The following is a 20,494-nucleotide window of genomic DNA, read 5'->3' as shown; positions in this document are numbered from 1 at the left end:
ACGAAGTAAAACGAATAGCTGGTAAACACGTTTTAATTTCGGTGTTCCCACTTTAATATAAATTGATTTTGTATTTTATACTTCTTCTTCATAAAACTAAGGTTACCATGTACCTTCCGGGGTCCTTCCAGTCCAACGAATGTAGCATTCAGATATCCTAAACTATGTAACAAATTAAAGCTTATAAATATACCTATTCAAAAATTTTATTTGGTTTTCCGGAATACGAATTAAAGACTTTCAGTCTAAACTGGAAGGTACAAATCAATCTTTATTCAACGCGATTTTTATATTTTGTGAAATGTCTCTTTGAATGTACGCGATAATCTTAAAAGACAGAGGAAATCCCAAATCCACTAGGACTAATAAAGTTGTTAGAAACAATGAAAAACGTTGATTTCTACCTCATTTTCAAGTCAAGAAGAAGCAGATTTACACTGATATTGGCAGAAGCTTGTGTCAGGTGTTCTTCATGTGTAATAACGGCTGGACTGCGTGCGTTATTAAAGGGCAAACATTTACTGTAATGGGGTTTTGTGTTCGCGAAATAAACCTTGTGACTTTTATGTTTGCGCGCCGGAAAGGACTGTGTTTGCATCCTTGCACAAAAGAAATATGTTCCGTTTCATAAAGTTTTTTTTCCTTTAGTGCTTTCAATAGCGAAATTAAATGTTCTGTTTAAGAGCGATTTTAACCAAAAAGACGTTTTGTGCTTTTTCGTGGTACACAGGTCCCTGGTAAATTAACAAGTGTTTTCAATATTTGATTAGCAAAGCTTGTTTGTCTCAAGAAGCTCGAAGGAAACTGGAATAGGCCATTTTACAGCTGTTTGCTTATTGCTCAGTGACCTGTTCTTTGAATGGCAGCGAGGTTTCAGGTGACCCCGTTTTGATAAAGACCTTTGTGTAAATCAACTTGTTCTTATGCTAACTAGTTGGCATTTAAATGAGAAAAGCACAGATTTCTGTATCAAAACAAGATCACCTCCTGCCTCGCTTGCATTCATTGGCCAGGTAACTAAGCACACAACTCTTAGGCAGGCGATGCGAGGGAGAGGTTACAAAGGTTAAACGATTCAAATACTACTACGAATACGTTTTTGCATTGTATTCACAAAGTAAACTTGTGTTTTGCTCCACATACCTAAACAAAAAATACCGTTTTGTAAAGACACCTTTGTTTGCAGTACTGTATTTAAATAAAACTTATGTTTGTCAGAAGGATAGTAAGCAATTTTATTATGTTAGTTTACGTGGTTTTGTGGTCCCCGAAACAAAGAGTGTACAAGATAAATAAAAACTGTTCACTTAACTCAGTAGAGTAACTGTTATTTGAATTTTGACAATGCATTTGTCCTGTGTTCTCTACATCTACAACACGTAACCAAGGTGACTGACCTGTCCAAATTGACTTTCAGTCTTCACCAAGAAAGGAAAATTCGAAAATATTCAAGAAATTGTCAAATGTGAGTTCTTTTGAGAAGAAAAGTCGACTTAAGTGCAACAACGAGAGGAAACGTGCGTACAGTAAGTAAATAAACCCTCACTATTGGTATCAGCTGAGAAACCTGTTTATCCTTTACACGCTGCGTAAAAGCAAACAAGGCCTTGACAAAAGCAACTTTGTTCTCGCTTTTGGCAATTCAGATGGAAGCCACAGGCTTATAGAATGGTGGACATGAGCCGTGCTAATAACATTTCTTTGCGAATCAGCAAAGGCAGTGCCCAAAATGAACTCTCTAATATTACTGTTCCTGTTTCTTGGAACTACATGTACCTTCGCGTTGGCCGAGATCCATGTAGATCAAAGACTCCCTGAGCCAGCTCATGGATAAATACGCCAATTCCAAGTTGACTTCAGCCTCTGTGGGGAAACGAGTCTCCGCGAAACTATAATGTACTCGTATGACAATGTATGTCACCCGCACGTTCATTCTCATGAAAATCAAGTCGATCATTTTCATGTGAAACGTTTTGCACGAGCACTTATTCTGAAAAAGAGGCAAGCAGCAACTCCGAGGTGGAAGTAAAGTCTGATCCCTGTTCAGTTAACATTATGAAACAGCTGTATAATGATTATGCAAAAATTACAATACATGATTTTGACATTTATTTTAGACAACCAACTTGAGACATCCAAGACTACCAAGAGTATTTTGCCCAATTTCTCTCATGGATAGACATGGATATTGGCGTAATCTTGTTTGTCAAACATAAATAATTTGATTTTAGCTTGCTGGTAAATGGGAAATCTACAGAGAGAGAAGTATTTCCTTCAATATTATAAGAATCATTTCAAACAGTTTTGTTTCAACCTCGAACCCGAAGTGAAGGGGATGTTTCTATTAGGTTTTTTTCTTTTTAGTTTTTTTTTTTTTATTGCAACAATGACATTACATTACGCACAAAAATAACCTACTTTACTTACAGTGCTAACATAACTTACAACTTAACAATGCTAACAAAACTTACAACACTAACATTATTTACAATTTAGTAATATCTTACATTACTTTCATGTCTGAGGACATTAGCTAAAATAGGTGGCTTTCTTACATGTTAATTTGTGACTTAGATATTTGTTTCTCAGTATTCATTCTAATTGTCAGAATCGCTTAGAACGCATTCAAATAAACCAATTCTAATTCTTCTTTTCTTGAAGCAATATATAAATGATATTTGGCTATAATCGTGCAGAGGTTTAAGCCAAGTTTTTTATTTTCTTTCTTTTTTTTTTTTTTACTATATAACTATGTCCATGGGGAGGGGGAAGGGAAGTAACAAAGTTTTATACCAGGAGGCTTTGCCCCAAGGTCAAAAGCCTTTCCATTTTACATAGTGTTTTTGACATGAACTAGGCTTCTCTTCCATATACATGTACATGTAGCTTGTAGCTTGCGACCCCTTTCACAAACCTAAGGGGCCCCACTAGATCTTATTTCTTGGATAAATAATCAGTGATTGTTTCAAATTCCAGTCCTGTCAAGTCTTATAACACCTCCGGCCTGAAAAAAGTGCACCTTTAGTCAAGTATAGGGAGAAGCCCCCCAGCTTGGTGCAATACAATAATAAGGTTTCTACTTAACAAATAAAGAAGCCTCGACTGTGCTCTGTTCTGTTGTAAAGCACGCAGGAAGCGGTAGAGCACGAAAGAAGTGTAGGGGAAAACACGAGAAGAAGTCGAGTGTTTTTCCCCACTTCTTGAGTGCTCTATCGCTTCCTAAGTGCTTTACAACAGCACAGCACAGTCGAGGCTTCTTTAAGCTTTCCGTTCCGAGTAGTCTCGAGCGGCTTTCGAGAGAAGAACGATGCCTTCAAACTTCGCTTTTTAGTTAATTTTCAAATAAGAATCTAGAGGCAGGCAATGCTTTGTAGTCCATAGGAATCCGGCCGTATTGTGGTCCATGAAAACGTGCACATTTCCAATGGAAATTACGAAACCAGGAGTTCAAAGCTTGCGGACGAAAATGCGAAATGCTGAGTTGAATTTGAAAGGAGCTACAGTTATTTAAGCTTACGGCCTGCAGCCTCTTGCAGCAAGATTGCCCGAACCAGCGTAAAAGTTAGGCAGACTAAACTGCTCCCACTGGTTCTACTCCGACCATAGAGGAGAATATCTAGATCAAGCTTTGAGCTGACCACTCGTCGGTTCACTTCGCTGAGATGACCAGTGAACGAGCGTTACTACACTGCATGTAAGTGTTGTTTTGAGTAATTGAGCATTTTTACAAAAATAAAGCTTCTCATCACAAATAGAGACGGCTCAATTGTTGTTTTCTGTCGTTGTTTTACTTCTTAAGTATAATTTCCGGCTTCGTAACAAATATGATGTCTTTTATCGAAGCACTGGTTAGGTTGAGAATTTGTTTACTTCGCTACGTGTTTTGTCGGCGGGATTCTAGCAAAACTTGTCATTTTAGTACAGTTTTCACACTACTGTTGCTAATAATGGTCTCTGTGAGCCATATTTACTGTAGACATGGAGCTCGTTTCCATTGCGTTTGTCTGAATCACAGGGGATGTTTAATGTTTGATAAATTTGTCAAAATTCCGAAGCAAAAGTTTGAAAGCCAGCTTACTGTCATCATCACGTGCTCTGTTCTCTGATAAAGCCCGCGGTTTCAGCCAATCAGAGAACGCGTTGTATAGAAAGTTTATTATAAATATTGTTAGTCTATGTTATGTATGCAAGTGAAAATAACGATATTTTTTCGATATTTTTCCTATATATTTTGGTAATTGTTTATGCTAATCTCACTAGCAATGCAGTAATATTCAAAAGGATTGCAGATATGTCTCTTTTAATAGATTTTTCCAATGATTACAGAACATACTTATTTCGACAAGTATCAAGGATTCTCTTCTCCATAATTATTTCAAGTTTTGATTTCAATTTGTTTAAATCACTCATTTCTATTTCCACCATGCGTCCGGCTTATGGAGGTAATTTGTCCATCCATCACCATAATTTTTCGGATTATATTTAATCGATCGTACATGTAGGATGACTTCCATACCATCTGTGAAGAAATTTTCACTCTGGCGAACTGCATGGAATACAAAAGAAATATAGTGTGAACGACAGCAAAACTAAAAGATAAGGCAATTCGAATCAGTTCTTACTTGTAGTATTTTAAAACAAGCTTTCACATTTCGAATTTTCGTCGGATACTAACACAGGCAGAATTTCAAAATGTGCATACAGAATAAAACAATAAAAAACAATGAGGCCAGAACTTAAAAAAGAAATTAAGCTTACCTTGGACTCTACAAGGAGGAAAAGTGAGTGGAAACGATCAAATTCTCTTGCCAAGAAAAAACACTGCTAAATTAACACGATCCCACTTTCTGGCTTTGTCTTCCCGGGTTTCTTGTATTAATACTTTGACTTCGCCGACCGAGCTGTTATGACCGATACATGGCCACACACATATATACCTCAACTAGCTTTCACCTACGTGTGAGCAAAAGGCGCTAGGTAAAAAAAAATATTTACGAAAGAAAAACACCTTAAACCAAAATGACCCACTTCAATCTCCGAGGTGCTCGACAAACCCGTACCCAGACTCTCGATTTATCGGGCAAAAATGTACGCCTTTCTAGTCCCCCCTCGTCATAAAACCATCCTGACGACTGAACACTCTGGACAACAATAATACTTAGAAGGGGAGGTAGGGGAGGATTGTTTAACCAGGTTTAATGTATGAATTAATCAGAATCGAGTGAGTGGGTGGCATTGGACTGCCTTCTAAGCTCATGGAAGACGTCATCAGTGAGCAAAAATGATCAAAGCTTGAATAGTTTGCTTTATATATATGTTTCGCCCCAATTTGTTGCAGCAATCTTAAGGAAAATGTTACTATCAACAGTGTGATTTAGCAACTTGTTTTCTTGAGTTTTTTCTATGAAGATTTCAGTGGTCTCAATTGAGTTTATCGATGGTTGATAGTCCTTTAAAGGAGCCTTAAGCCTTGGAAAATTTTCCGAAATGTTTCTCACATCGTCCCTTTTAATTCCGCAACAAAGCTTAGCCAATTAACTTGTTAATCAAGAAGTTTGGAGATTTTCTAATATTCGGTTAATATTCAGTTTGGAACATAATCTGAAAGTGGCGCCCTAGTTATCAGAAAGATTAGTCCGCGGATCGAGTTGGAAACTAAGTTTATGAAAATAATGAGAGTTACACCATTATTGCCGTTTTTGCAGAAAAAGTGCATGAAAAACTGCGGCATCGAGCCAACAATGCCTGGCGAGCTAGCTGACGAGGAAAACGATCCTTACTAGCATCATCCTTCTTTACCGCCTGACGTGGTAAGCTCAGCTTGCTTCATAAATATTCAATATTTTACTCGTTCGCCCCAAATTACCCAATGAAGAAGGGGGTCGCCCATTTGAAAAGGTCGGAAATGCTCGTCGTCTTGCCTCGGGGTGTATATCAAGGATTTGGGTCTCGCTTAGGGTTTTCAGGAAAAACGCCTCTATTTCAGCTGTAAAGTCATCAATTCCGACGAGCATCCCCGACCCTTTCGCATGGAAGTTCACCCTTTTTAAACCAAGTTTTTTTCATGCAGTAAAGTTAAATAAATTCTCAAGCTAGCAATTGCTTTTCTTCTCCGGTTTGTAGGAGTGTTTCAATGTTGGCAGTTGAATTGAATTGTCTTGGAAACTTTTACCGATGTTTGTAAATTTTACTCGTTAACAATCCGCCACTGAATGTAAACTAATTAACTTATCAATGTAGTATGGCTATTTTCCCAAATCTAAATCGATTTAGGCAGTTTCATCCGGGCATCAAGATGAATAACCAAATTCATGAAAATAAAGAGGGTTCACTATTTTTCATGCTTTCTTTTGTAGAAAAAGTGCAAAAAGGAGTGCCTCGAAGCGCATAAGCCAGCAAAGATTTTCCAAATCTTAATCCTGTCAGTCAATTACAAACTGGCTCCCATTCATCCGGAATCAAGATGGACTAAGTTCATGAAAACAATGAAGGTTACTTCATTATTATGCTTTGTTTTGCAGAAAAACGTGTATCAAAGAGTGTCACGAGGAGCACAAGCCATCAAAGCCGCCACCACCACCAACAGAGCTTGGAGAGGTAGCTGACGCGGAAAACGATCCACGCCGCCCTCGTCCTTCTTTTGGGCCTATTGTGGTAAGCCAAATTTGTTTCTTAACTACTTAATAGTTTTACTCATCAGGTCCCAAATTACAGCAAGATGTGATCTCAAAGAAATCCTCATGCGAACAACGTTTAACATTTTCAAACATTTTAATGTTTTGTTTACGAGTTCTTTACGATTGTCATTTGAAATTGTTTTGTGACATTGCACTAAAATTAACTACCAATATATTTTTAAATATATTAAATAGTTAACTTCAGTGCAATGTCACAAAAAAGGATTAAAATCCTTTGCTCCAGAATGGCTGCATGCTGTAATCTTAAGGAAATCGTCATGCGAACAACGTTTATGACAGTAACAATATTATTTTACTGAGTAGCTGGGAATTTTTTGATGCTGGCATTTGACTTTTCGTAAGTTTATTTTGTTTCATTTTGCAGAACAAGTGTATAAGAAAGTGTCTCAAACAGTTAACGCCGTTAAATATGGCGTCAAAAATCCCGGAAGAGCTAGCTGACGAGGACAACGATCCTGTCCGTCCTAGTCCCACTAGTCATCGTTTCACTTTTTCGCCTGGGCCGTTGGTAAGCTCATTTTACTTTATTCTTAATAATATCTTTACTCATCATCCCTTAATTGCTGCACGGTTTTAATCGTAAGCAACATTGTCAAACCTTAACATACATAATCTGTCAAAAGGGCCTAAGCGTTAGAGCTAAATGAAGTGGTGTGATGATTTTTCAAAAATTAGGCCTCATTGGAGAAACATTAACTCAAAGTCACACCAGATGATTTGGAAACCAGTGAGTACTTAAAAACACTGATCATGAGATTACATCGTGCTTTTTTTGCAGGAGGAGTGTATCGATATTTTCTTGAAGCCATAACATTCGATTGCCTGAAGAGCCTTAAGCCCAGCGGCAGACCATTAAGCAGGCAACCTCGTTGCACGATCATATCTCAAGACCGCATAATTCAGACATGCGTAGCTGTTGTAGCGGATAAATTACAACAACAGGGGAATAAAGCATTGAAAAAGTATTCAACTTGTGTATTTAATGAACTACATGCCATTTATTTCGTATTCCACTACTAGATTATACAAGGTGTCAATAAGAAAAATCATGTCAGACCTATTAATAAATTTCTGGACAAGTTTCCCAAGGATAGGTAACTTAGACGTCTCCTTTTTAGCTCGTGATTGCGATAGCAAGTACAGTGGAACCCCGCCTTACGGCCACCCCTTTAAAGTGGCTGAAAACAGTTTCCAGCACTTAAATTTTGATGGCTCGTTATTACTACTCTTTATCACTTGATGCTACGATCATGTTCACCTTAAATTTTTGAAAATTCAGGACGGCTCTGAGCACAGAATTGTTTTAAACTTCGCCAAACGTTGCGTCTTATCATGGTTAGTATCAAAAGTTGATAATATTAAAAAAAATTTCACTGTGCCGTTTTTGAATTATAAGCCCCCAGGGCTGTAATTAAAGGTGTTTCTAGCAGGTCACACTGTTGTTTTGGTAAGCTATTGTGTCACAAAATGATACCACGGTGTGTACCAATCAATCCAAATCTAAGTGCTGGAAACTGTTTTCCACCTTAATACGGCCACCGCTTTACTTTGCTCCGAACAACAGCTCAGTCAAACATTTTCACATTTAAAGCACCCCTTTAATACGGCCACCCTTTTAATACTGCCAAATGTGGCCCGTTGGTGACTGGATTAACGGGGGTTCCACTGTGTTTAGTTCTATTGTGGGTGAACAGATATATGCAAATTATATGCAAGTGCCGAGTTATTGAAATTGTTCGGCTTTGAAGAACAACAAGAAAAACAAATATTCAACAGTAATAGGAAGATAAAACTAGTCCTCATTTCTCCAATAGTGCATGGTTATTGCAACAGCCGTAAAAGATTCATTTCTCACTAAAGCATGTCCCATACTCTACCGCTGTAGAAAGATATTACTTCCAGAATTTTCTCTGCTAAACTGCCGTGAAATCGTGTTAGTTCGTTCGAGCGAATGATTTAAAATGACCGTGTAAATTCAATTCCCCTTTTTTCGCCACCTAAATTGCACACGAAAAAAGCCTTGGTTTCCATGACTTTATTCCATCTATAATCTCTTCCATTTTACAGGTACACATCTAAAGACAACCATGTGTTCGCCATCGCCCTCAAGTGGCCACGATCAGGAAGACTGGTGCTCGGTGATCCTACTCCCACGAGCAAAACACTTGTTAGGATGTTGGGTGCGAAAAAGGATCTCAAATGGACTCATGGATCACAACATAAGGGCGTAAAGCAGCGTGGGATAGTAATTCATGTTCCAGCTATTCCTGTTTCGGAACTTCCTTGTCTGTGGGCGTGGGGGTTTAAATTTTCTGTTGCGGGCTTCTTTCCGACGGGATTTGGTCGCTACGTTATAAAAGAATTCCATAGGTCAAGCTTTCAGTTGTGGCTCTGTAGTCCTACTATATATGGATGTCCAGCTATATCGGGGGACCGATTGGAAAACTACATATCTGAGAAACAACGTTGGAAAAAAAAAGGGCCGAATACCCTGCACATCGTTTTAGGGATGGCCTAGCCTATAAGCACTGAGCACTAGGGATTCTGAGAGACTTTGCTTGGGATATGCCACTTGATACATTAATATGATATAAAAAACAGATCCTCCGTAATGCAGTCGAAAATGCTCTGTATACGCATACATAGACTTAAACTACCTTAAAATTCCACTTTAGGGGCCTTGGGTTATTAGAGGTGGAATTGAATTAGCATGTTTGTGTAACATATACAGGAGCTAGAAACACAAAGCGCAAGTGAGGAAAGGAATACGGAAGGCTCAGTGTTCATTTTAGGGAGGCTACAAAAAAATCTGCGTGCATGGAAAACTGCCGGATTGTAGCTAGCCGTTTGCTTAATTACCGTACTGCAAAACATTGTCGTTGAACAGTTGTGTTGTAAATGAACAGTGGAACGTGGTCATATAAGCATGAAGACTTGCTTCTTTCTTTGATATCGTTATAATTATTTTTCTAAACTCCACAGCCACTTGTTTATGCCTAGAACTTTCGAATAAAAATTTTGATGTTTGTAAAGAAACGCTTAAGGAACGCAATTATACATTAGATGGGCTGATATCTGGGGGATTATATCCGGAATAATATCTTTGTTAGCAAATAGATGGGCTTATATCCGGGTGGAAGCGCTTATGACGGGGAGTGGGGGGGGGGGGGGGGGGCTTTAAAGTGGACTTTTACGGTATAGTATCTCAAGAATTACAAAGTAAGACATGAAAGAAAAAATACGTATTGAAAAGTAGAACCTTTAATAATACGTTAAAAAACACGTAATTAAAGTGATTACTGCGTAGAGATACAGAAACGAAAGCTGGTAAACACGCTTTCTGTGTTCACACTTTAATATAAATTGCTTTTGTATTTCCTAGTTCTTCTTCATGAAACTAAGGTTACCATGTACCTTTAGGGGTGTCTCCAGTCCAAAGAATGTAGCACGCAGATATCCTAAACCCTATATCAAATAAGGTTGATAAATAGAGCTATTCAAAGATTTTATTAGCTTTTCCGAAAAATTAATTAAAGAGTTTAAGTTTAAACTGGAAGGTACCGACTACAAATTGTAAGTTAGCTATCGACTAAAAATTGTAATATATATGAAATTAACTGGCAACCTGGCACTATTTCAGGTTATTTCAGGTTGTCAGTTATCCTTTATTTTAATTTGATTATTATTTACTATTTAATTTAATTTTTTAAAAAATAAGGGAGAAATAAAGCTGTTGTTGCTATTGTTATTGAAGGTATAAATCATCTTTATTTAACGCGATTTTTATATTTTGGGAATTTTCACATTGAAGGTATGCAACAATCGTTAAAGGTATGCAACAATCTTAAACGACAGAGGAACTTAAGCGTGGAAATCTCAAATCAACTAGGGCTGATAAGGTCAAGTCAAAAGCAGTGCAAAATATAGATTTCTACCTCATTTTTAAGTGAAGCAGGAACATATTTATACGTGATATTGGCACAAGCTTGTGTCAGCGGTTCTTTATGTGTAATAACAGCTGGACTTCTTGTGTTATAAAAGCTCAAACATGTACTTTAAGGGATCTTTGTGTCTGCAGAATAAATCTTGTGACTTCTATGTTTGCCAGAAGGGACTGTGTTTGCATCTTGCACAAAAGAAAAATATTCCGTTTCATGAAGATTTTTTTTATCTTTACTGCTTTTAATCGCAAAATTAAATGTTTAAGGACGACTTCAACCAAAAAGACGTTTTGTGGTTTGAATTGTGGTACGAATGGCCCTGAGAAATTAAAAAGTGTTTTTAATATTCGATTAACTAAGCTTGTTTATCTCAAGAAGGAAACTGGAGTTAACTGAGGAAAACGAGGTAGGTCATGGGAGGGGAGGTTACAAAGGTTTTAACCGTTCAAATACTGCTGTGAATACTTTCTTGTATCCATAAAGTAAACTTGTTTTTCCCTCCACATACACAAACAAAATATATCGTTTTCGTAGAGATACCTTTGTTTGCAGTGCTTTGTTTAGATAAAACTTTTTTTTGCCCAAAGGATAGTAAGCAATTTTATTATGTTAGTTTACGTGGTTTTGTGGTCCCGAAAAAAAGAGTGCACAAAGTTCACATAACTCGCTAGAGTAACTGTTATTTGAACTCTTACAATGCATTTGTACTGAGCTCTCTACATCTACAATACGTAACCAAGGTGATAACGTGACCAAAATGACTTTGAGTCTTCTCCAAGAGAGGAAAATCTGAAAATACTCAAGATATTGTCAAATGTGAATTCTTTTGAAAAGAAAAGTCGACTTTATAATAAGTTCAACAACGCGAGGAAACGTGCGTACAGTAAGTAAATAAACCCTCACGATTGATATCAGCTGAGAAAACTGTTTACCTTGTGCCCGCTGCTTAGGAAGCAAACCAGGTCTCAACAAAGACTTCGTTGTTCTCCGATTTGTCAATTTAGATGCAATCCCAATCTCACAGGCTTATAAAAAGGGCGGGCATGAGCCGTGCTAATCACATTTCTTTGTGAACCAGCAAAGACAGTGCCCAAAATGAACTCTCTAATACTGATCCTGTTTCTTGGAGCTACCGTCGCTTTGGCCGAGATCCATGTTGAAAATGATCCACCCCATAAAGCGCCTCGCCCAATCTTGGTAAGCTTTAATAGTTTGCTTTATATATACGTTTCGTCCTCAACTTGTGTTACCAATTTTAAGGAAAATTCTACTATCAACTGTGTAATTTACCCACTTCTTTTCTTAAGTGTTTCTATGAACATTTTAGTGGTTTCAATTGAGTTTATCGATGGTTGTAGTCTTTTAAAGGAACCTTAAGCCTTGGAAAATTTTTCGAAATGTTTCTAAAATCGTCCGTTTTAATCCACCAGACAGCCTTGCCAATTAACTTGTTAATCAAGACGTTTGGTGATGTTCTAATGGTCAGTTAACTGGTACGAACATAATCTCAACGTGGCACCCTAGTTATCAGGTAGATTAGTCCGGAGATCAAGATAGAAACTAAGTTTATGAAAATAATAAGAGTTACACCATTAACCTTCTTTTTGCAGAAAAAGTGCAAGGAAAAATGCATGAAGCCAGCAAAGCCGGGCGAACTAGCTGACGAGGAAAACGATCCTCGAGCTCACCGTGGTAATCGTCATCCTTCTTTACCGCCTAAAGTGGTAAGGTCAGCTTGCTTCATAGCTATTTTATACTTTTACTCGTTCATCCCAAATTACCCGACAAAGAAGGGGGGACGCCCATATAAAAAGATAGGAAATGCTCGTTGTCTCCATTTGGGATTTACATCAAGGATTTTGTTCTCGCTCAGGGTGGTGAGAAACAAAAGCTACCGTTTCAGCTGTCAAGTTATCTTTTAGGGTTGCTCTTGAAGTAATAATAGTTTCCAGGTTAAAAATTGTAGAACATATTTACATACTAAACTAAGGAGTATTCCGTTGGCAATTGAATGGAATTGTCTTGGAAACTTTTATCGATGTTTGTAAATTTTGTTCGATTACAATTCGGCAGAATGAAAACCAATTAACTTGTCAATGTAGTATGGCTAATTTCCCAAATCTAAATTCAGACATATTCATATCCGGGCATCATGATAAAGACTAAGTTCATTAAAATAATGATGGTTCATTATTTTTTATGCTTTTTTTTTGTAGAAAAAGTGTATAAAGGAGTGCCTCGAAGCACATGAGCCATATCACAGATTTTCGTAAATCTAAATCCCGTTAAAGAACAGGCAGTCAATTACAAAATGGCTCTTATTCATCTGGGAATAAAGATGAACTAAGTTCATGAAAACCATAAAGGTTACTTCGTTATTATGCTATCTTTTGCAGCGAAAGTGTATCCATGACTGCGTCAAGGAACATAAACCATCAAAACCGCCACCGCCACATACAGAGTCAGGCAAGGTAGCTGATGAGGAAAACGATCCACGCCGCGCTCGTTTTTCTGGGCCTCTCATGGTAAGCCTAGTTTGCTTCATAACTACATTATATTTTCACTCATTCGTCTCAAACTACCGCATGATGTAATGTTAAAGAAATTCTCATGCGAACAAAGTTTAACATTATCAAACAATTTTATGTTTTCTTGAGCTAGTTTCCGGGAACGTTTTGCTGCTGGCAATTCAAGTTTTAGCGATTGTCATTTGAAACTGTTTTGTGACAATGCACTGAAGTGGTTTTATGATTTTCCCAAGATTCAGCTTCCTTCGAGAAACATTAACCTAAAGTTGCACCCGAGTTATCAGACAGATTATCCGGGGCATCAAAATGGAAACGGAATTCGTAAAATAGATGAGGTTTTTATTGTGCTTCCTTTTGCAGGACGACGATTGTATACCCAGGAAAGTATTGTGCTCGGCGAGTTATCCGGAACTTTTGGCGCTTTGTCAGTGAGGGCCAGATGCCTGAAGAGCCTTAAGTCCAGCGGTAGAACATAATTCAGGCATGTGTAGCTGTTGTAGGGGATAAACTACAAAGACATGAAAATAAAGCATTGAAAAAGTACCCAACTTGTGTATTTAATGAACTATATGGCATGTATTTTCTAGATAAGCATTCAGCTTATATAGTAAAATAAGTGCCTGCTATTTTAAAGAAATTCGTCTCGAAAGAAGCCCAAAACTCGACTTTCAAGGCCGCCATTTGGAAACTGTTCTTGGCAGCCTGGTCTTGTTTATGTGAAATGAATCATTCTGTCCGACTTGAAATTGGCGGGAAGCAGAAAAAAGCTGCAACTGACTTGGCATTCTTCGCAAGGTCAGCAAAATGTAGTTTTTCCAAGCGATTATGCACTTTACTATCTTCACTGCTATCCCTTTCAGAGTTTAGAGCATGTTTGGCTCACAATAATTGAAACATCGATAAATAGAATTTCAGGCGATCAAGAAAACAGGCTTGGATTTTCAGGATTTAATGGCAACGGTACTTTTACGATAATCTGAAGATGTGATAACAGAAAATTCCAATTACAACTACAGTCTTATTGAAACACAAATTCGATTGAAAACAAAACGAAACGAACTTGAAATACGGTAAAATAGTCGACTTACATTTGTCCAAGCGTGTCCTCGTTAACATTGGCATTCGTAAGTAGAAATAAAAGCTTAAAAAATCCATATTAAACATTGGATGGCTTCTCACATTGTCCTTTGTCAAAAAACGAAAACTCTATAGCTTAACACGAGGTCTTGCATAATCGAGGGTAATATTTCAACTGTCTCTTGGTAATCATTCAAACGCTCCTTAGTCGCCTGAACAATAATACGGCTCAAGAGCAGCCATAACCCAGAGTGGTAGTTAAAAGAATTGTCGAAAGCCATTTGGACAAAATTTCTTGGATGAAATGACGTCACGAAAAGGCGGCCTGGCTCCTGAGTACTGTTCAAAATGGCGGCAATGATGTCGAAAAACTTCCACTTTATTAGAGACTGAAACTTCGGTTAGTGGCTAAACTTAGTGCGAAGTTTTTAATAGCGTCGACAAAAAGTAAACGTTTTTTGGAGTGACCTTCTCCTTTAATCAATTTCTGGACAGGTTTCCCAAGGATCGGTAACTTGGACGTCTCCTTTTCAGCTCGTGATTGCAATAGCAAGTACAGTGGAAGCCTGCCTCACGGCCACCTTGTCATTACGGCCACTTAATGCTGTTCCGAACAACAGCTCAGTCAGCCATTTTCATATTAAAAGAACCCCTTTAATACGGCCACCCCGTTAATACGGCCAAATTGTTGTGGTTCGTTGGTGACTGGATTAACGGAGTTCCACTGTATTGAGTTGCGGTGGGTGATCAGATTATACAAATGATATGCAAATGACCAGTCAGTCAGTCACTTGAAAAGTTCCGGTGTTGATTTATCCTATGCTAACTAGTTGGCATTTGAATGAGAAAAGCACAGATTTCTGTATCAAAACAAGATCACCTCCAGCCTCGCTTGCATTCATTGGCCAGGTAACTAAGCACACAACTCTTAGGCAGGTGATGGGAGGGGGAGGTTACAAAGGTTAAACGATTCAAATACTACTGCGAATACGTTTTTGCATTGTATTTACAAAGTAAACTTGTGTTTTGCTCCACATACCTAAACAAAAAATACCGTTTTGTAAAGACACCTTTGTTTGCAGCGCTGTATTTAAATAAAACTTTTATTTGCCCGAAGGATAGTAAGCAATTTTATTATGTTAGTTTACATGGTTTTGTGGTCCCCGAAACAAAGAGTGTACAAGATAAATAAAAACTGTTCACTTAACTCAGTAGAGTAACTGTTATTTGAATTTTGACAATGCATTTGTCCTGTGTTCTCTACATCTACAACACGTAACCAAGGTGACTGACCTGTCCAAATTTACTTTCAGTCTTCACCAAGAAAGAAAAATTCGAAAATACTCAAGAAATTGTCAAATGTGAGTTCTTTTGAGAAGAAAAGTCGACTTAAGTGCAACAACGAGAGGAAACGTTCGTACACAGTAAGTAAATAAACCCTCACTATTGGTATCAGCTGAGAAACCTGTTTATCCTTTACACGCTGCGTAAAAGCAAACAAGGCCTTAACAAAAGCAACTTTGTTCTCGTTTTTGTAAAATTCGGATGCAAGCTACAGGCTTATAGAATGGTGGACATGAGCCGTGCTAATAACATTTCTTTGCGAATCAGCAAAGGCAGTGCCCAAAATGAACTCTCTAACAGTACTGTTCCTGTTTCTTGGAACTACATGTAGCGTCGCCTTGGCTGAGATCCATGTAGATCAAAGACTCCTTGAGCCAGCTCATGGATAAATACGCCAATTCCAAGTTGACTTCAGCCTCTGTGGGGAAACGAGTCTTTGCGCGAAACTACAATGTATCGTACCGTGCGTTCATTCTCATGAAAATCAAGTCGATCATTTTCATGTGAAACGTTTTGCACGAGCACTTATTCTGAAAAATTAAGAGCCAGTGCCCATAACTATGGACCAAACAACGGCACAAGTCGAAAAATCGGTTTTGGTCATTTTTTGCCCATAGATTGGCCCTAGCTAGTAAACAAACGGACAGTAGTTAGTTTCTGCTAATGCAGCTTTTTTGGGGAGAAATTTGCGAAAAACGATTTTTTTCCGATTGGGCTCAAAATCTACTTCCGGTGTTGCTGAATTTTCCGAATATTTGATTGCTTCGCGCTCCGCAGAACAGCTACTTGAGAATCTTTCAATGGTCTTTACATTCAGCTCAGGTCTTCATGGTATGACTGAGCGAAAAATAAAATAAATCGAGGTTTCGTTTGAGCCCGAAACGAGATCGAACACAAACGCAAAATATTACGATGTGTTTCAAACGAATTATAGCACTAAAATATCGCCATATTTTTCTATGGGCTATAACTTTAAATGCCATAAAAACACTTTATACGGGTTAACTGTACACCCACCTGTTTGAAAATAAAAAAATATCTCTGGGCAAATGGTTTTGAGTCGCTCGCCTTGGCCTGTGCTTCTCATAAATTTTTCCCTGAGCCGCCGTGGGAATGTAAACAATTGCGTGACGCTGGCGGTCACTCTGAATACATAATTCGTTTCCAACAAACCGCAGATGGCTATCTTAGAACATTTGGGCGATAAAAGAAAAACATAATGGCCACTTTTAACTTTAATATTTTGAAAGTCATCGCTTTGGAAATTTCGTTAATTAAAAACGCCAATTAAAAGCAATTTACTTGGAGTTCGGGTGTTACTGCTATGTCGTTTTAGGCTGTTGTTCTTTCTTTGATCATTTTAATTACAAGAACGAACTCTAGAAAGAAAGTCGTTCTGAGTTCATTTGTTAAGCGTAATGACAAGTTGATATTGTTGGTTTGTAGCCTTACGTGATCTGAAGGAACGCTACAGTGATTAAATTTGTATTTGTTGATTTCGACGGATCGATTTTCAGTTAAACCTTTTTATTTGTACCAGCACATTTAGTGCCTTTTCTCCTGCTAAAAAGTCGGAAGAGGTAAAGTAAACAAATCCTAAAAGTCATAAATAAGAGGCATCGACAGTGCGAGTGTCTCGGTAAGCTGTCAATTTGAACAATTACTGTGCTGGACGGATTGCTTTCCTGGTTACGCACGTACTATACATAGTTCATTGTGCACGAATGTTGCTGTTTCAAACAACTGAAATGCTCAATGTTAGAGTTAGGCTAAACCCTAAACTGTTTTGGCGGCCAACCTATTTTTGGCTAATTGCTTAATCAAATTATATATATATTTCATTGAAATTCGCTCTTCTCTGACCGACTTCTGCGAACAAAACAAGATGGATGTTGGCTGTTCATTTAAGACTACAATCCTGGTCAAAAGTGTTGGGACAGTTACGGCACATGACTTCACAGGCAGCCTCTCTTAAAACCAAAACCGCGCAAGTCCGCCTACCCCCCTCCCCCCTGTCAATGTTGATAAAAATCTTGAAGAAAAAAAAAATCCTTGATAATAGCTTCAGAATAGCCACGTTTCAAGAATTGTTTGCCTCCTAAAGCAGTATTCTCGAACTAAAGAGACGATAAGATAGATATTTACGTCTTATTCCAATAACAGCGATTTTTCAGCAATCGCGTTTGGTTCCAACACAACTGTCTAACCACTTTCTATTGTCCCTTTTTCCTTTTTTCCCACATCCAATCTAGTCTTCAGAATAGCTTCATTTTCATGCAACATTGCTAGGCGGGAGGGGGGTCAATTTGCTTTTGTTCTAAAACGTTAAGGACGTAGTTGAGGTCGTGGGTTTTAGCGCGCAAAAAGGGGAGGTGTCCCAACAACTTATGGCTAGGATTGTAGGTTTACACAAGAGGAAATTGTTCCGGATTCGTTATGAATCCGGAACGTTTTAGTGCCGGATTGATTTTGCCGTTTACTCAAAAGTGGACGAATCCGAAATAGAAACTCCCCGGTTTGGTCGTCTCTCCGGAGATTTTGAATCCGGAATTTAAAGTGGGAACTTTGAATCCGAAAACTTTTGAATCCGGAGAGTTTTGTCGTGTGAACGATTTTCTCTCGAATCCGGATATTTTTCCGCCTGTGATCTTTTGAGTTTGCGGCGGAACGAAAAGGGCGGATTACATAATCCAGTCGTAGACGAGTCGTAGGCACATTGATGGCCATTTGATGGCGGTGGTTGGGTGATTACCTCGTGCTGTTTCAGGTGTAGGTAATCACTTTTATAATGGGTAATGCCATACTCCTCAGAAACCCAATTTATACTTTACTGCGCAGATGACGACGATGGCACGAACGAAAACCTCGACGGTTTTCGACCCTAAACCCTAAATAAATACCTGGAGGGACCTGACATGATGGACAACAGTACCGTGGTCAGCGAGTTGAAAGAAAACTTCAGACTGTCTCAACCTACCCCTAGCCTTATTTTCGGAGGCAAACTGCTTGTTAACCATTCCATCATGAATGTTCCCTGAAACGGTTAAGAATCCGAATATCCTTTCACTGTAAACCCCTACTAATCCGAATACTCTAACATTGATGAACCCGGGAACTCCTTTAGTGTAAACCTAGTCCTAGATCGACCACTGTAATGTTTATTTGTCTACCAGTGTTATGATCTGCAAATTTCAGTTAATTGATCAAACAACCAAAGTAGAAAAGATGGATTTTTTTTCCCAGTATGATTGAAACTTAAACGCAATTTCTTCCTCGGCTAATTCAATTCAAGAAATTCCGGGTTTTCCCAGCTGAGTTTGAACATATTGTGTAGGTACAAATTTTCTACACAGCTAGAAGAGCTAAGATGCCGTCACGCAGTTAGTAGTTTATAGAAATTATGGTATTTCCACTTGACTTTATTTGTCAGTCAATGATTCAATTGCCATAAACCATAGAGGATTGGTTAAGTGTATCTCTAAAACTGCCACTGTATTGTAAGTTATCGGTGAAATCAATAAAATAAGCAAGTGTTAAAATCATTTCCCGGAGTACTGTAGTAACGTTCTTTATCATGGATGTCGTGGGTGTTGCAATGCAAATGAAAAAACATATATATTTATACTAACTTAAACAAAAAAAAACAAAAACAAAAACAAAACAAAACAAAAAAATATTTTCCATTATTTTATCCACACAACGTTTCAAAAATTGCTTTCATCGGATTGCTGGAAACGAATATTTTACTCGAGAGTGGCTTCCGCGTCACGCAATTGTTTACATTCCAACGGCGGATTTTTGGGCAAAATCTATGAGAAACACAGGCCAAGGCGGGCCACTTGAAACCATTTGCCCAGAGATATTTTTTGATATCCTAACAGGTGGGTGTATATTTAACCCGTAGAAAGTGTTTTTATGGTATTTAAAGTTATAGCCCATAGAGAAATATGACGATGTTTTTGTGCAATTATTCTCTTGCGACATACTGCAAAACTTTGCGTGTCAGTTTTATCTCTTTTCGGGCTCAAAACTAACTTTGATTTATTTTATTTTTCGCTCAGTCATACTACGAAGACCTGAACTGAATATAAAATCCATTGAAAGATTCTCAAGTAGTTGTTCTGCGGAGCGCGAAGCAATCAAATATTCGGAAAATTCAGCAAAACCGGAAGTAGATTTTGAGCCCAATCGGGTCGAAATCGTTTTTGGCGTATTTCTACCAAAGAAAGCTGTATTAGCAGAAAGTAACTGTGGTCCGTTTCTTTTGTTGCTAGGACCCATCTATGGACAAAATACAAGCGAAATCAATTTTTCGACTTGTGCCATTGATAGGCGATTTAGGTCCATTTTTATTGGCATTCACTCTTAAGAGGCAAGCAGCAACTCCGAGGTGGAGGTAAAGTGTGATCCCTGTTCAGTTAACATTATGAAACAGCTGTATAATAATTATGCAAAAATTACAATACATGATTTTGACATTTATTTTAGACAACCAACTTGAGACATCCAAGACTGCCAAGAGTATTTTGCCCAATTTCTCTTAAGTGAGACATGGATATTGGCGAAATCTTGTTTATCATGTCAAACATAAATAATTTGATTTTAGCTTGCTGGTAAATGGGAAATCTATAGAAAGAGAAGTATTTCCTTCAATATTATAAGAATCATTTCAAACAGTCTTGTTTCAACCTCGAACCCGAAGTGAAGGGGATGTTTTTATTAGGTTTTTTTTTTATTATTTCTTTTTTTTATTGCAACAATAACATTACATTACGCACAAAAATAACCTACTTTACTTACAGTGCTAACATAAGTTACGATTTAACAATACTAACAAAACTTACAACACTAACATTATTTACAATTTAGTAATATCTTACATTACTTTCATGTAGGACATTAACTA

At 37.9% G+C, this 20,494-nt stretch overlaps 1 protein-coding gene across 1 annotated transcript; it reads left to right on the top strand.

The window, feature by feature from the left end:
* Positions 1-11,421: 11,421 nt before the first annotated feature.
* Positions 11,422-13,825, top strand: LOC145490181 (uncharacterized). The gene is made up of 4 exons (XM_081469294.1): positions 11,422-11,836; positions 12,250-12,363; positions 13,036-13,164; positions 13,528-13,825. Exons 1-4 carry the CDS (start codon positions 11,735-11,737, stop codon positions 13,597-13,599), a joined length of 417 nt encoding a protein of 138 aa, XP_081325420.1. The 5' UTR covers positions 11,422-11,734; the 3' UTR covers positions 13,600-13,825.
* The last annotated feature ends 6,669 nt before the right edge of the window (positions 13,826-20,494 follow it).

The sequence above is a fragment of the Orbicella franksi genome, chromosome 6 (genome assembly GCF_964199315.1).
Source record: "Orbicella franksi chromosome 6, jaOrbFran1.1, whole genome shotgun sequence".
Lineage (NCBI taxonomy): Eukaryota > Metazoa > Cnidaria > Anthozoa > Scleractinia > Merulinidae > Orbicella > Orbicella franksi.
The sequence above is the reverse complement of the archived record's forward strand: the minus strand, read 5'-3'. Positions and strand labels throughout refer to the sequence as shown.

Coding starts and splice junctions, on each gene's coding strand:
- LOC145490181 (XM_081469294.1), top strand. CDS start 11,735: ATGAACTCTCTAATACTGATCCTGTTTCTTGGAGCTACCGTCGCTTTG. Junction 11,837..12,249: donor AAGCGCCTCGCCCAATCTTG/GTAAGCTTTAAT, acceptor TTCTTTTTGCAG/AAAAAGTGCAAGGAAAAATG. Junction 13,165..13,527: donor GTTTTTCTGGGCCTCTCATG/GTAAGCCTAGTT, acceptor TTCCTTTTGCAG/GACGACGATTGTATACCCAG.